Source organism: Anopheles cruzii, chromosome 2 (assembly GCF_943734635.1).
Source record: "Anopheles cruzii chromosome 2, idAnoCruzAS_RS32_06, whole genome shotgun sequence".
In the NCBI taxonomy this organism is placed as follows: Eukaryota; Metazoa; Arthropoda; class Insecta; order Diptera; family Culicidae; genus Anopheles; species Anopheles cruzii.
This window is the reverse complement of record NC_069144.1, coordinates 35,443,048-35,459,487: the sequence shown is the minus strand read 5'-3', so window position 1 is coordinate 35,459,487 and position 16,440 is coordinate 35,443,048. Positions and strand designations below refer to the sequence as shown.

Below are 16,440 nucleotides of genomic sequence, written 5' to 3'. Positions count from 1 at the left end.
TGGACGTTTGTGCTATCTGAGAGCAAAGCTTCATGACCGTACAGATCTTCTATTGATACGCTCGAGTCAATTGGTAGGGACACGGAACGAAAAAAATTGGCTATCTAACCGTGCATGTCGCTTCGGCCCATAAGCACCATCGGCCCAAGTCGGCCATAGGAAGGTTGGCGAGAGGGTTTGCTACTTGGAATTGGTGCCTCCTCCTTGGTGCTCCGTTGGACCTACGCTTTGCTATCTCTACTTTGCTTGTTTTTCTTCTAACTTACTACCTTTCTGCAGATTCCGATCTACCACCGTCATTCTAGTCAATTTGTTACTCAGCACTTGGTCTCTCTACCGTAGCTAGAAGTTTACAGTCCCGTAGAATCACTGCTTTCCCAATTACTCTCCATGGACGTTAAAACTAGCGATTACTAGTGTTCTTTCGATTAGTGTGTCGAGTTTATAGCATGTGTAGCACACCTTTCAACCTCTAGCGTACTCTCTAGAGAGCGTTGCAGCATTTCTTCGATTGGCCTAGCCTTCGGTGCTTTACGTAAGTAGTATTCAAACAGTTATTCTCCTTTTCCATTTACTGCATTTTCAAAGCTCGCTCGTCTTTGACCATTCTGTTCACTTTTGCTACTGCTTGCTTTAACATCAAACTTGCTACGTCTTACTTTTGCATCCTTAGTGTCAGCGAGAGACGCAAAGAAACATCTCATCGGTTCACACGGTTCTTACTCTCTTCATTGCAGATGTTCTAGCTGATTAAGTTACACCGGATAGCGCCGGATTAACAACCCACAGAATAGCTATTGAACTGTTTGCCTTTCGCGGAACTCAGCGTTTTTGAGACGATGTTTTGCTGACCGGCAAATCCGGAAGCACCGTAGAAACAGACTTTAGATTACATTCCAGGACGTTTCTTGCCGAATGCTTAACTCAAGCCCAACCGCGAGGACTTCAACTGGAGCCCTGGAGGAGCTTCCTTAGCTGGAGATACTGTTAGCTGTTTTCCTCCCGCCACAGAGTAGTGCCCAAAAAGCTGGTCAATATGGAGCTTTGAGCAAAGTGGATCTCGAAATCGTATCGAAAGCTCTCTTTTCGTAATCAGTTTTCGCTCATGCGCCTTAAGGAAAATTTAGTTTCTTGTTCGTTATAGAAAAAGCTTCTAAATACCATTTCTAAAGCTCATTGGAAGGCCGTGAAAAGAACGAATGTGCCCCGTACAGCCGGTGGAATCGAAAAAGCTTCTGTTATTTAGCTCGATTGAGTGTTAGACGTTGCGATGTTAAGCTCGGGCGCCAAGTACTTGCCAAGTGGTATTGGCGGCAATAAGTTTGCACAGTTTTCCAAACTGTTTTCCATTACGATTACGAATGGACCGTAGTAATATTGTGTGTTGTGAAGTAGAGCGATGTTATGATATTACAAAAGCAAACCTCCCGATACATAGAAAGCAAACAAACGATTTATAGCATAGCAAAAGCGGGAACGCTAACGACAAGCCAACAGCAACCTTAATATGTTCGATGCGGTAATAAAGCAGAACTCACCGTTTTGTGGCACTGTTTAGTGGAAATGGATGTTCTTTCTAAAACATTAATGTCTAACGATTTTATCGGAGGCTTCAATAAGAATACAACATACCAACGGGGTCCCATCATGCGCGTGACTGCATCGCGGCGGGAACAGAGTCATTAACAAGTTGTACCGTAAAGTCTAACTCATCTGTGGTGTGTCTAAAAAGCAACATAATATTAAACGTAACGCCATGAAGCCAATCACCTTTCGAAGAAAGCAACCAAACTGGGTACTACTATTATACTATATATTTTATGTCACTGGCACTGATCTGAAATACCTTTAAGGGAGATACGGGCAGGAGAGAGTCTAGTAGTAGTAAACTGAACCTTTTTCTAGCACCGACAATCAACCATTGTTTGTTAACCGATTTCTACAATCAAACAACTTTCTGCAACAGAAAACGGCGTTTTGCTACTAACCTTTCGTACAGACGCATTGGTTGTCCCGTTATATATTTACTAGTTGATGAAGTGTTTTAGACTTGTTGAGACAAATAACGCAGAAAACAGAGACGGACCGATGTACTCAAGCTACACCCATTAGCCAGTAGGAACTTGCAATGCTAATTTGTCCGTATCATATCTGGTTAGAGATGTAGATGTATTCATTGTATGTGAACATTTTAAAGTAGTGAAACGATAAACATAAATCTTGATTGAACAAATCACCGTAGGGCTCCTCGATTCCACGAAAAGTCATGAATTAAATCACAACAGCGAAAATAGAAAATTCTTATGAATATTTCCACCTTCGCGTTACTAACTGATGCAACCTGTAGCAAGTGGCGTATCTTGCGAGGCAAAATAACATGCGATTAGCAATGCATTATGGGTCGTTTTTTGGAATGTACCGGAGCGGAGCAAATAACAGTTATGAGAAAATAAACAGTAACAAACAAATAAACTTTATTACCATGTAGCCCCTAGCGACGATTGTCAATCATAAACAGTGAGATACTGAAATAAAGAACATTGAAACTGCAATATAGTATTATAGCGTTATGGCAATAATCAAACTATTAATGACTTTATTATCATGGACTCGTGGACTCATGATGTTCTGTCGGTAATCTATTGCAATGTAATCTCTTTTAAATCTACCTGGTGGCTAAACACCTACCTTATAAGACGCTTCTACCGAGTAAGGCTCGTGTGTATCCAGGAGCCCCATAGCGAAGCAACATCGCTGCTCATCGTGCTATTTGTCAATGACGTAGTCTCCGTAGCAAGATACTGCCGACGATTACTTTACGCTGAAGACACCACATTATTCGTGTCCGATTCGATTATCCCTTAAACGGACTACCGGCCACAGGGTGTAATGTGATGCAGGATTTAAGCTTAACCCTCGGCAATAAGCTTAATTTCAAGGAACGTAAGGAACTCGGGTTAAAGCAAAATAGCTATTCGAATTCATCTTCAGATTGGCGAAACAATTTTGTAACTCTATGTGTGTAGGACTCCTGAGTTGGTCTGCTCGCTCACGATTGCCTTCCTTCTCGACTAGATGCCTACTTCTTGGTCTAGACTCTAGAGGTACTATCAGTCCCTCAAAACTCTGCACAGTGCTTCTTCATTGCCTACAATTTGGGATATGATTTATCGCTGCTGTTTATCACACGTTCCAGAACACAGGTGGGTCAAAGTGAGGGTCCAAATTGCGGAAATCAGTTATCAAATCGTTATTCCATGTCAGATACGTTTTTGTTATAGAAAACGTGGTATAGTGACTTCACGGGAATGCGTTGGACGGGATAAAAAGTATCATGTATCCGTTCCCTGGTTCTAACCTACCTCACAACCAAACCAACCTCACCGATTTTCAGCCAAATCGGTTTAGACGTTCGTGAGTTGTTCATATGGCAACTAATACGATTTTATTTTATATATATAAAGAAGAACAAGAAGATAACGCAATAAGATTCGATTGACTAGAGAATTCTGTCCATTTCAAAAATGTTTACTTTCGACACGAATATTTTGATTTCATTTTAATTAGCTTCTTTTTACTGCATATAAATATAAAAATAGGCAACAAAAAAAATCATTCCGCACTACATTAATATTTTAAAAATAAAACAAATCATCTCTCATTGACATCTTCAGTCTATGCCGTTTTAGTTATGGATCAATTTACTGTAAAACAGGGTGCTAAAATTGTAGCGTTCTACGTTGAAACTAATCGTTCAACTGTGAAAATTGTGCATGCTTTTAAATGCCGAATTTTTATGACTTGTTTCTGTGGCGCTATTGGAAAAATAAGGTTTATGCCAGCCAACCGAAGACCATCGAAGAACTGAAAGCTAACATCAAAGCGGAAATAGCTGCTATTACGTTGTCTATTACGGAGATGCTGTCAAATACAATAAAAAATGCCCATAAAAGGCCACAAAAAAAATAATAATAAATTCAAAATTATAAGGGTATTTTGGGAAGGGTAATCCACCCATAAAGGATACACTGTTGATATCTAAAATGGGTAAGAACGCACCGTCACGATGAGGATTCAATTTGCAACACAAGATTCAAAACTGTAATTTCGCCCATAATTTAGCGAAACATGAATCCTCGGCATGAATCCTCGAAACGCACCTCCGACCTTTTTCTCTGCCGAACGTAAAATCTTGAATTGCGCGTTGCTCACTAATGGTGGAAGGCACTACAGCGACGCCGGTTGGCAAAGAAACCATCGCGCCCAGGCCCGGTATCCCGTGGCAACGAGCCACACAACAAACGGAACCGTCATCCTCGGAGCTCTCCCAGGAGTCGGTGTTTTTCGCAGGCGCCACTGACCAGCAGCAGCGGTTTTGTGTGTTGAAGAAAACGCGACAAGAAAAAGGCGAAAAATTATTGCATAAATTAGAACGACCGACGATGACCGACGGTGGACGGTACGTGTACTGCAATGGGCGAGGACACGAAGCCACCACATCGAGCGTAGAAGCCGGCAAGCAACACGGCTCCTCGCGGTTGGGTAAGTGTTCTAGTCAAAGGCTAGTCGCTTTCTTTCGCTGACCACATACGGTGGTGGTCGGGAAGGTGTCGTTGAGCCGTTGAGCGTTAAGCATTAAATTAAAAACAACTTGCCACCTGACGCCGGATCTCGGTCACGCACCCGCTGCGCAGGTATGAATCCACGAAGTGTTACGAACCGCCACATGAACTGGCTGATACACGGACTGTACAGCAGAAAGCTGTACGGCCACTGCAAGAAGCTGATCGATCGTCAGCTCGCCATCTGCTACGACAAGGAGTATTTGCACTACATGAAGGGTTTGATTCAACGCGACGAGGGCAACACCGCCGAAGCCATACACTGCTTCCAGCAAGCGATTGCGGCCAACAGGAGGGAGCCTGAAAACTACAAGGAGCTCGCCAAAACGCTGTTAGTGTTGGAGCGTGCGTTTGTGTGAAAGGATTTTGATTTAACATTGTTTTTGGTAGTTACACGATTGGGAAGTTCAAAAAATCTTTGGAAGTGTTTCTGAAGGCCGAAAGCATGCTCGAACGTCCGGACCACGAGATCTACCATCACATCGGCGAACTCTACCATAAAGACTTTGGTCAGCCGCGGGCAGGAGTGGCCGAAGCAAAGCACTACCTCAACCAGGCCATCACCTGCGGGAAGCACGTGGAAAGCTACAAGATTTTGGCCGAAATCTACATCGAGGAAGGTGACAACATGAAAGCGATCGAAATGATAGAGAACTGTTTGCTGTAAGTTGCCGACGCGCCGATTTGCTCGTAGATTCGGTTCAGAATTTATTGCATGTTTCTGTCGCTAGTGTGACCCAAGATGACGTGGCTCTGATGACGCAGATCGGGATACTGTATCTGAAGATCAACGAGTACCAGCGGGCGTTCGAGAAGCTGCTCGACGCGACGGCCACCGACACCAAGCATACCAACGCCCTGTTGGCGTTGGGCTCAATTCTACAGGTTTGCAACAATGTTCCGCACTTTAGTGACGGAATCGTTGATTGTGATTCATGAAAGCAATCCAATGCTGCTCTTTCCCTTACCACGCACAGTCTAAAAATGACATAGACGGAGCATTGAACAAGTACAAGCAGATATCGAATCTTCCGGACGAGAGCTGCGAAGTGTGGAGCAACGTAGGGCTGTGTTTCTTCAAAAAACAAAAGTTCATCGCAGTACGTATCGATATTCACCTTCATTTCTACACGTTTGCCCTACGCCACAGTTGGCGTAAAGGATTACTGTAAATCTGCTTCTTTCAGGAGAATCTAGATGGCCTTAAGTCCAATCAACCGTTCGATCCATGCTTCATTTAGTGTTCTGGGTCGATTATTGCGATTTATTACGACCCGATGTTAATTACGCTTTATCAAATTGTGCGCCAGAACTTTCCACTTTCTAGACCTGTCGAGCCATTGTGAAAAAGTTTGTTCATTTTCCCAAAGGGATGCGTGCGGCACGTGGCTCTACTGTTCTCTGAAATCTGTGAAGTAACTGTTTATTATTTCTTTTGGCTCACTTTACCTTCTCACAGGCAATTTCGTGCCTCAAGAAATCCGTGTGGACGTCACCTTTAAACTTTAATGCCCTCTACAACCTTGGGCTGGTGCTGGTGACGGGTAAGAATACGGGGTTCGTCGTGGGACAGATGATATCACGATGTTCTAGTGTTTTTTTTTTCACGACAGCGCAACAGTACGTTAGCGCGTTCCAGACGCTGGCGGCCGCCATAAGCTTGCGCCCGGAGAACGCCGAGTGCTACATGTTGCTCGGAAGTAAGTGCAGTGTCTAGCGTCTAAACCAGAAAAGGCCTTCGCGGATGCAGCTTTACCGTGCTCAATTTCTCTTTCCGCAGCGTGCTTGCGGCATTTAAACGATCCGGGCAATGCTTACTTGTCGCTGGAAAAGTCGACCATGCTGCCGGAGGCCATCAAAAATCCACTCATCTATCTCAACTTTGCACTGTACTGCTACGAAGTCGGCAAGCTCGATCAAGCCGTAATGTACTTGAGCAACTTTCTTGAGATGACGCAGCACATCACCGTCCACCGTGAGGTGAGTACGGTTTGATTGCGCACGAAACATTATGCGACAAAACAGAGGAGAACTGAAGTTTTTTAAAGGGAACCGGAAGAAAAGGGATAACTTATTTATGCTATCTTCTGTCCGCTGTCTGTTCGCTTGTAGTATCTGAAAATGGCCGACAGACTGAACGGAGCGCTCATGGTGGTTGCCCGCGGGTCGGTACCTAACCCGATTGAACCGGAAACTGGACACACCGATGGACCCGCACCGAGGGCCATAAAGGATGGACGGACCGCGATGGATGAATCATTAGCTACGCTCGGTGATCCGCAGGAGAGCACCGATTTTGATAGCGCTCTGCTGTGATGTGCCTAAGGCAACGGCTGGTTTGGCAGGACTTCTTGAAAGGAATAGAGGAAAAGGAAAACGATGCGCTCGTTAGTAACTTGCCCAATGATCCAACAATATTATTCCGCGAACGCAGTAAACTACAGATTCTGCGACCTGATTACGATGGACGGATGACCCGTAATTCGAGCGAGGGGCTTAAGACTGGCGACGCATAATTTTACCATTGAGGGCCGCATTACGTGAAATCCTGTTAACCTGGCCTGGACACTCTGATTGCGGGCTGAGAAATGCTCCTTCTGCGGTGCGTTCATAAACAAAAAAGAAAAAGGGAACCCTGAGGTTCTTAAGGTGAGGTGTTGTGTAAAATGGCATGGCACAAAAAACGTTCTCGTAAATTTTAATCGTATACAGCAATACCATTTCGTTTGGTAAACCACAGAATAAACCTTTTATTTTAACTTGCACGAAAATACAACACAATTTGGAGAGCGTTTAACATAAACACCAAGTATTGGCCAATCGTCAGCTGCTGGAAGTACAATGAGTCCGGCGAAAATATATAACTATACAACTACAACAACGTTAAAAATGGTTTTTTGGGCATTTTTTTGCCTTTTCATTGGTCTGCTGACTGACACATCTAGGTGGAGAAATGCAAATTGTTTTCTTAACGTTTTAATATGCAAAACATGTGCTCGGTTCGGTGCACGGCTGCAAGACGATAAAATTTGTCTCGCCATCCATTTCCGTTTCATTGATTTATGCTGCGTTAAGACTTATCGTAGTAATTTCAAAAATACTGCCCATCGTTTTAAATTCGATTTTCTATAATTTGAAACTGGTTCAACTCCCTGGTTTGGTTCATCTATAACGCTATTGTTCTTCCCCTTTGTATAAGCTCTCCTAAATACGGAGCTTTATCACGAGATGCATAAGTCCGTCCGTGCAGCCGCATGAGAGTATGAATTGATATATATTGCGAGTCGTACGTTGCTTCCCTCAAATCGCTGGTGACTGGCTAGAGGCTGGTCCTAGTGCATCTGCACTGATTGAAACTCGTTTCGTTGTTATTTGGTTGCACTTTGTCCACAATAATCGACAATACAGCTACGGCTGCGTTTGAGTTCATGTGGAACAATTCATACTATGGAATTGGGAGTAGGGATAACAAAGCACCAATTGATCGATTCCGTGTACACTTCTAAGGTCCGGCACTTCCGTTGTTCAATGTCCAAGGAAAGAGCTGGGGCTCAGTGGACCTTTTCTTGGACATTGCAAAGGACAGTGGGGAAGAAACGGCGAGTAAACCGTATCTCCTCTCGAATTGATTTTGTCGCGGTGGGGAGTGAAACAATATTGAGTCACCAGTTACAAGCTAAATATTAGGGGCCAGTGTATCTTCCTCGCTTGGTTTCTTCGTTTTACACCAATGACGACAGCAATGCTTAATCTATTCATTGGCTTTTTGTTCTGGCCACAAGCTGACTGAGTCCCTGAACACGGTTTCAAGAGACACCGATCACTATTTATTTCCTAGTTACTAAGCCTATCGAGAAATTCGAAACAATATTCGTGATTCCCGTGGTTGGTTTGTCGAAAAACAAAAAATATATCTTCGAATTTACTCGCGTCGTAACCATCTCAAAAGTGATACACAATTTCAATGGATCTTCTAAAACGATTCACTATTAACGGTATTTTGTAGCGTCTAACGAGTGTAAGTGCGGCCCTTCTCCCCATTGCCCGTTAATTGTCGGTTTACTAAATTTCACATTTCACTCGGCAATTTCGGTAACACTCGCTTGAAGTAATAAATAACTTTCACATTTCTCTTCGCGGTCTTCGCTGTTCGACCTATGTACACTCCAGTATGGCACCGGTTTCAATGATCATCACAACTCCAACCCATGGCTGGTGAACGGTTTTTTGCGCGGGATTGTAAATATATTTCTTATGCTGGTTTTCCTTACTGTGCACTGTTTGGTTTGGACATACAAAAACCTCTCTACCAGAGGCGCACGCATAGCGCGGGAACGAAACAAGTGTTGCAGATAGAACTACTGCTACTTTAACGGCCACCCGGGCGAGCGGGCAGCATTCGCCAACGGCTATTGGTCTACCATTTGCAACTTCTCACGGTTGGTGCCTTCAGACCACCGGAACCACCTGCGGCGGGCGGTATGCGGTGTCATTCCAACCGACTAACCTACATAATGAGCTGAATTGAGCAATCGCAATTGTGCTGTACCTCGACCCAGCAGAAAGCCTCAAAGTGTTGCCATGAGCGTTGGTCTGCTGAATATAATTGTGTGGATGCTTGGATGAATGGTTGCCGGTGGCGTTACAGGACACAGGTCGCTATGGGTGATGTTGCTGGGGCGGCGGCACCTGGCCGGGGTGGGCAGTGATGGTAGACAGCAGCGATCAGACACACGTGGTCGTGATACCGGTCATAGGCGTAGTCTCGGCCCTATGGGTTGGAGTTTTGAAAAAAACCGACTTGAAGCTCGTCCGAAACTGCTTCGACATCAGGCCGTAGAGGACGAATCCGATGGCAGCATTAATTAAGGCTAGCAGGTCCATCGCCTCCCCGAACAGCCCGTAGCAGCGGCGGAAGAAACACTTCTCGAGCATTCCACTCATTAGCCCCAGGATGCCCTGGGGAAATTCGGTGAACAGGAACAGCAACAGGACCGCCACGAGCAGTGTTGTCGTGCGGTCGGCTCGGCGATCCGTTTTGGGATGACTAACGTGGTCGTGGTTGCGTCGGCATGGAAAGAGAGCACAAAAATAGTATGATGCAGAAAATGTCTCCTGCCATGGCGATGCCCGTGTCTCGTTAACTTATTTTTCAGTGCTAAATTGGTCCAAGCTGTTTATGGCGCAGAAACTGTAAACATTCACTGTGGCTCATTTCCGATTGCTCGATCTCGACCGATTAGAAATCATTTGGCTCGGCACAACGTTATCGAAGCTTATAGAAATTTGCAGAACCGTCCAAATTTAACAGCTGTTTGGCACGTACGCGATCAACAGTTATTGGAAACATTACAAATGTATTGCTGCATTAGTGGACACACGTGGTCAAAGTAAATAATGTCCCTAACGCCAAATATCCAAATATTATATGCACAAATATGTGGTGACTAATTCACTTGATTTTTCACCGTAAGATTTTGCACGGTTTCCAACACATACATAAATACTGCGATGATCTAAAGCATTCATCGAAAAGTATCCACCGAATTGAACTTGAAATCATTTGAAATAAAAAAGGAACGATAAACAAATTGTTTTATTGTTCTGAAAACCTTTTTGTTGCACTGTGTGTATGCCCAAAACGAGCACTTCATAGGACGCATTAAAAATGTGTTTCTGTAACCTCTCCGTCAACGAACCGAAATCATAATGGGCCTGTAATTGGGTTAATGAAGCAGTAAACTTGTTTACGATGCATGCGTTAGCGTTGTTCGAGCGAATTAAAAATAACCTGACCGGATTTTTTAAAATAGCACCATACGGCCGTTTTTGTATTACTTTACTTATCACTCGGGCAGGAAATTGCTTAATCAGCCACATTAATTGACTGTAAGCCGGGTTGCGAACAATTGGTAATTTTACGAGTGCAAGAGAAGTATGACGCACGTTCTAGTGCGGAAAAGTTTACATTTTGTTTCTCTTTTTTCTATTTTCGATTTCGAAAGCATTTCAGATATTGTGGAAATGTTATACAAATATTACGGAAATAATGTTTTAAACTATACCGCTAATGAGATGTAACATATTATGTGTTAAAACCAATTTATCCTCTCAATAATCTGCATTCAGAGTATGCCTTGTAACGAGCCGATTTGAACTTTTGAACGCGTCTCGCAATAAGCCAAGCAACTTTTACGACACGCTGTTTCCGCTAGGCTACTCTTCACCAACTCTGCTCTACAAACACACAGACACAGCATTCCCTTGGGCTCATGCTTACCGATTTCCGTTGCTGGTGGGTGGTGGAACACAACTAGCTCCTCCGCCGCTTTGCGGAGTCACCGAGGAAGCGCCAGTTTTGGAGTAGTTTCCGTCGCCCTGTTTCAGCTTCAGGCGTCGCTTGCTGGCTTTACACAGGACCTGTATCAGGACACAGCTGATGACGGTCAGGATGATGCAGGGCAGCAGCTTGATAATCACGGAGTGAATCCAAAAGTTGTACCTAGCCGTAAAGTGGAACCAATGAACGGGGGGCTCTCTACGAGCGAAGGAACGGAAAGCCCTACCGGTAGATGATGGTATTTTCGTCCGCGTCCAAATGGTAAAGCACCAGATGGGTGTCGCCTTCTAAGACGAGCGTCTGGCGTATCGTGAAAACAAAATAGGTTGGAAAGCACAGGATCGGCGCCAGGATGTAGCACAGGGCAATAGCCTGGCCGTAGTTCGATTGAGCGTAGATAGCCAGCGAACCGTGCGGATGTCTGACGCGGACAGAGAAAGGAGCACTTGAAATCAACGATATCGTTTGAGACGATTTCCGTCAATGGGCGACTGCGAATGGGTTATGTTGGTTGTGCGAAATGAGCGTAGGACGATCGATGCGTAGGACTGTTATGTTTCAAGACTTCTCAGTTACTCTATGTTTGACGTCAAATACAGATTGCCCTTAACCTTATAACACTATCGGAAACCAGCATCTGCAAGGCTAAATGATATACTTAAAGTTTTGCTTGATCTGCCAATTTGACAAAATCTACAAGAAAATCGTGCAAATACTTTCATTACAGACGTTACTTTAAATATAGGGCGTTGCCAGCAATAGCAGCAAAAGTTACACGAATCTGCACGTACACTAAATTCATATTACTATGCTGGAAACGAAAAATACTATGCTGGACGGGAAAGTAATAAGTCGCAAAAATCAAAGGCAAAATGGAAACTTGGTCTACTAAAATCCGTACTACCAACGGAGATTGTGCGACATGCTTAAAGACTGCAAAATATGAAAACATAAATGTAACGAGAAACACTAGTAGCATGCAGATGCAGGATTACGCCCAGAGAAAGTTATCTTCCGTTATATTCAAGCCCTGCCAAAGAAAGATATTAGGGATTCGGTCCCTAGGATGCGGACAAGATCATGGGCAACCCAAGAAAGAGAATCCCGGATGAGCTTGTCAACTGCAGTGGCAGTTATTGCGAACACTGAACAACGTCAATTAACCTAATTCGCTCGACGACGTCGAAACAATTTGGCCAGCCTAGTTTAACCAAAATGGGGCCAGGGGAAAGATTGCAAGCCAAATGCTTTTTTCATCTTGTTGTTGACTTTTGTTGAAAAAAGTTAGTAAATTGGCTTTAATAGCTTGTCACCACCACAAGAACTCGTATTCATAGCGTTGCTCGAATCAGCAAGAGATTTGAGAAAATTGAAATTAAAAACAGAACCTGCATCCATGTTTTCTGACCTAAGCATAAATACGAATGACCTTTCCAAAATCAATGCCAGTTTTTTTCCACAACCACCTTTTTTTGGTTCTGTCGATAACGGAAGTGTAATAACGAATGATCATCCAAATGTAAAAGTGTAACAAAACCGGGTCGCACTGTATTTTTGAAGCAAAGTTTGGGATAGATTGTTAAGAATGAAGTTTGCCTGCATGGAAATGAGTTAATGGCGTATGTGACGGCTCATATGATGTTGAATAAAACGATACGAGATTGTAGTCATCAACCTTGATAGAAAGTCCGTTCACATGTAGCCCAAATCGATCGGTTCTTCGTTTTCGTTCGTACGCGATGTGAAGTAAACTTACTTTATAGCTATGTATCTCCAAATGGCCAATGTAACCGTCAATAGTATAGAGATGGTGTGCAGAATTTGAGTGAAATGCATGTGAAACATCAGGTAGACGGCCCACGAATACGGATAGTCTCTGCGGTCTGGAAAGAATATAGTGAAGAACACATATTTGAAGTTAATTAAACTTAAGAATAATAAGGTTGCCCTCTTTCGTGAGATTTATTTGAATCTACTTCTGATAGTTTCAATATTTTATAACATTTCAACATAATAATAATTGTTATAATTATATTAGAGCTTGAAAACTGGTAAAAAGAAAATTTATCTAGAATTGTTGTAACAAACGTTTTTATTCGAAACTTATACGGAATATTTCCGTTCTGCATCCGTACGAGATTTCATTAATCAAAGTACGAATTATAGGTATGTGCCTACCGATCAATATTCCGATTTTTGTTTGTGAATAATGAAACTAATGCGCCTGTCAAGGAAAAAAGTCATTTGGATTCAGATGCCTTCTGGAAAATCTCGTCAGTTCAGAGACCGTGAGATGTAGCAAAATTACATTTCAACCCTTCATTTGACTCCCACTTGTTTAGATGCCATCGAGCGCTGTAGTTTACGTTCGGTCTCGGTTCATCGGAATAATTTATCAAACGCAAGATGTCAGAATATTTTCAGCGTGTCATCGCTAGATGATTAATTGAGGCATATATGGAGCGTATTTCCGTACTGAAGTGGAAAAAGCACACACACACACAATCAAACTAAGGGCGCAGTTTGGCCACAGTTCCGTGAAAATCATTTCCTCGCATAGTTTCGACTGAATCGATACGAATTTGGCAGGACTCACATGACCAGAGAGCCACGTCCCGGAGGCAGCCAAGATAAAAACGATAGACGAATGTTTGTTTTTATGACAATAATAATGAGACTGCCGAGAAACGATAATTCTGAACGGCGTTCAACTGAGACGCAACGACGGGAAACATGTTGCAATTCAGTGTGGGGGAAAAATTGGCATTAATCCTATTGACACCGTTTTATGACAACACTTCTTGGAAAAGATCGGCTCAGCCTATGACGTCGCTCAGGCAGAACGACAATCTATGTAAAGCGTGAGAATAGGAACAATTGTTCACGGCGGTGGACGACGTTTGCTATCTCTGGGAAAAGAATTATGTGTGGGTTATCGTACCGTTATAGCTACCACGATTACAAGCTTTTGGTTACCAATGCTTCTTTGAAAGACAGCCATCAGCTTTCAATCTTATTACATTGGATATGTTGCGGGAAAATATTACAATCACATAAATATGATAATAGACAAACTAACTTGGATGACTGTAAATCTAGAGGACTTACCCGGGAGTATCAAATACATGTAACATGCAAAAGGGATGTATTCAATCATTACAAACATATCTGTCGCCGAGAGCCACTTTAGAATACGATTTATGGGCACTTTGTTCATGTCTTTTCGCGTGAGAACTATAATGTTGAGTATGTTGGCGATGGTACCAAAAACGCATATCTGCAAAGATATTTATAATATTGTTGAAAAAGCCATGTAAAAATATTGATAAAGATGGTGAGCTTATAAACATATTGACTTTAGATACTGTTCATTTTTTACTGTGTTAGCAAATAATTGAAAGGAAAACAAATTATTGAATACGCAATGTCGATAAAAATGAAAGAATAAATTGATAGTGCTTTGCAATAAATTTGGTTCCCGTCAAAGGGCACACTGTCAGGGCATTTATCTTTCTGCACAAGAACACGAGAGATTTATCATTGGACGTTGGAAAGATAAGCTCGCGTGATACTGTTTAATGTTTAACATGAAACAGAAATACATATGAACCCTTTCGAGTAAAGCTTTCAGTTGAAAATAATCAGCTTACTAGAAAACATACACGAAATACATTTGAACAGGATTTTAACCGTTATGATTTCGTTGCGCACTTGATTTTTCATGTCGCTACACTTCGTCGATTTTTCATGTCCTTACTCCAAAATTTTGTAGCTATTTTCTTCTGTAACATTTACATATTATACATAATCTATCAAGTTGCGTATCAACACGAGAATGTTTGAATATACATCAAATATGGTACCCTAGACGGTTGGATATGTGTTTAATACTATATAAATCATGCCTGAGTAGACTAACAGGTTTAGCAGCACAAATTTGTGCCCTAAGCTTCCCAGCAAACAGTGAAATACGGATTAGAATGTGAGTTACTTTGAGGCGATTTTGGTTTTGATTCGGTTACTCATAACCTGCTCAATAAAAGTTACCTGGATTAATCGACTACAATCGAAAGGGCAACTGAGAATCGATCAAATCATTGAACTATTTTAAATTTGTCTATCTTTGTCCACTCGAAATTCACTCAGATGAGTAAAACAAAGACACTGAATATTTTACTCCATTTTTCATTTTGCGAATCGCAAGTGTACGAGCAAACAACCCAACGAACCCAACGGGTTTACCTTCAGCCGTTGAACCAATTTGTTTACAATCAACAAACACAGAATCACAGCAACTGTTTGTGGAAAGAAATAACAATAAGAACGAATAAAAGGGAATGTTATGTGTTTTTGACAAACACACGGTAGGAGTAATGTACGCAGATGGCATTTGGGTTTCATTTCTCAATTCTACATTCGTTCTACGCGCTGTTTGTGCTCAATGAACCGCACAATTTTGGGTTTTGTGATCACATCAACGGTCGTCGGAATCAATTTCATCCTCAAACTCCATCCGCAAGTCAAACAGAAAACCATTCGATTTAAACGCTAAGATCCTTAAAAACCTATTCTGGGTCAGATTATGCTCTCTGTTGAGCGCAGTCTGGATCAATACGTATATCTCCGAATCAGTGCATCCATGATGGGGATTAATTTTCCCTGTCGTCAACTGTGATTATCTTCAAGCCGAGACTCACCGCACGGTCAGTTGGAGATGAAGTGCTAATAACAGTGTAACTCTAAACAAATCAACGTCTGCCCGGCTGCCTGTAATGAGGCCCGGGCAGACGGAATCGAACAACGATCGAATGGCTTACCACGAGTGAAATGTAGCCGTGTAGCAATTTGTACTCGAGCAGAATTTCCCGGACGGCGCCTTTGCAGTAGTCGCTGCAGTTCGTTGTTGCGTCCACCTCGTCCGGCTCGGGCTGGTCGAAACCGGACGTGCGGTTCAGGCGGTTCAGCGATTGGAATAGCTTTTCCAGAAAATCGTTCACGTACTCCTGGGTGATGTTGTGCTCGGTGATGTTCTGGAACTCGAACGCGTGCCGATAGTAGTTCACATTCCCGTCCATGCTGGAAAACCGCGAATCGAGGATGTACAGCAGTCGGCGCCGGAATTCAGTGACGTTCAGCACGACGGCCGACGCGGTATCGTTGCTGTAGATGTAGTGTAACCATTCTAGGACACGTTCCTCCACACTGTTCTCCATGGTCGCTAGATCAATCAACGCCGCCAGGCGGCGTTAGACTGTGTACACGGTTCCTGAGGCCAAAAGGATCCATTTTCTGCAAAGAAATCGTACCGTTTTCCAGGACGATGGGATAACAGAAAGCATTCCATTACAAGGTGCGATGTTTGGTTTTTAATTTATCATGTCGCTGTGATGTTTATTACGAACTGGTTCAGCAACCTGCAATGGGCCGTGGATACGCACCGAAATGGCTCCAACTGGCATCATCAGCATCGTCAAGACT

The 16,440-nt window shown here is 43.0% G+C and overlaps 2 protein-coding genes across 2 annotated transcripts; one reads left to right on the top strand and one right to left on the bottom strand.

The window, feature by feature from the left end:
* Positions 1 to 4,442: 4,442 nt before the first annotated feature.
* On the top strand, positions 4,443 to 6,938 carry LOC128278957 (Bardet-Biedl syndrome 4 protein homolog). Its single transcript, XM_053017678.1, has 9 exons — positions 4,443 to 4,542; positions 4,695 to 4,953; positions 5,013 to 5,285; positions 5,354 to 5,507; positions 5,600 to 5,722; positions 6,082 to 6,166; positions 6,236 to 6,322; positions 6,403 to 6,602; positions 6,735 to 6,938. Exons 1-9 carry the CDS (start codon positions 4,443 to 4,445, stop codon positions 6,936 to 6,938), a joined length of 1,485 nt encoding a protein of 494 aa, XP_052873638.1.
* A 2,409-nt stretch (positions 6,939 to 9,347) lies between these two features.
* On the bottom strand, positions 9,348 to 16,175 carry LOC128277876 (G-protein coupled receptor dmsr-1). The gene is made up of 6 exons (XM_053016472.1): positions 15,780 to 16,175; positions 14,071 to 14,239; positions 12,719 to 12,845; positions 11,189 to 11,383; positions 10,903 to 11,124; positions 9,348 to 9,669 (listed from the first exon to the last, which is right to left on the bottom strand). The coding sequence occupies exons 1-6, from the start codon at positions 16,173 to 16,175 to the stop codon at positions 9,348 to 9,350; spliced, it is 1,431 nt and encodes a 476-aa protein (XP_052872432.1).
* Between the last annotated feature and the right edge of the window lie 265 nt (positions 16,176 to 16,440).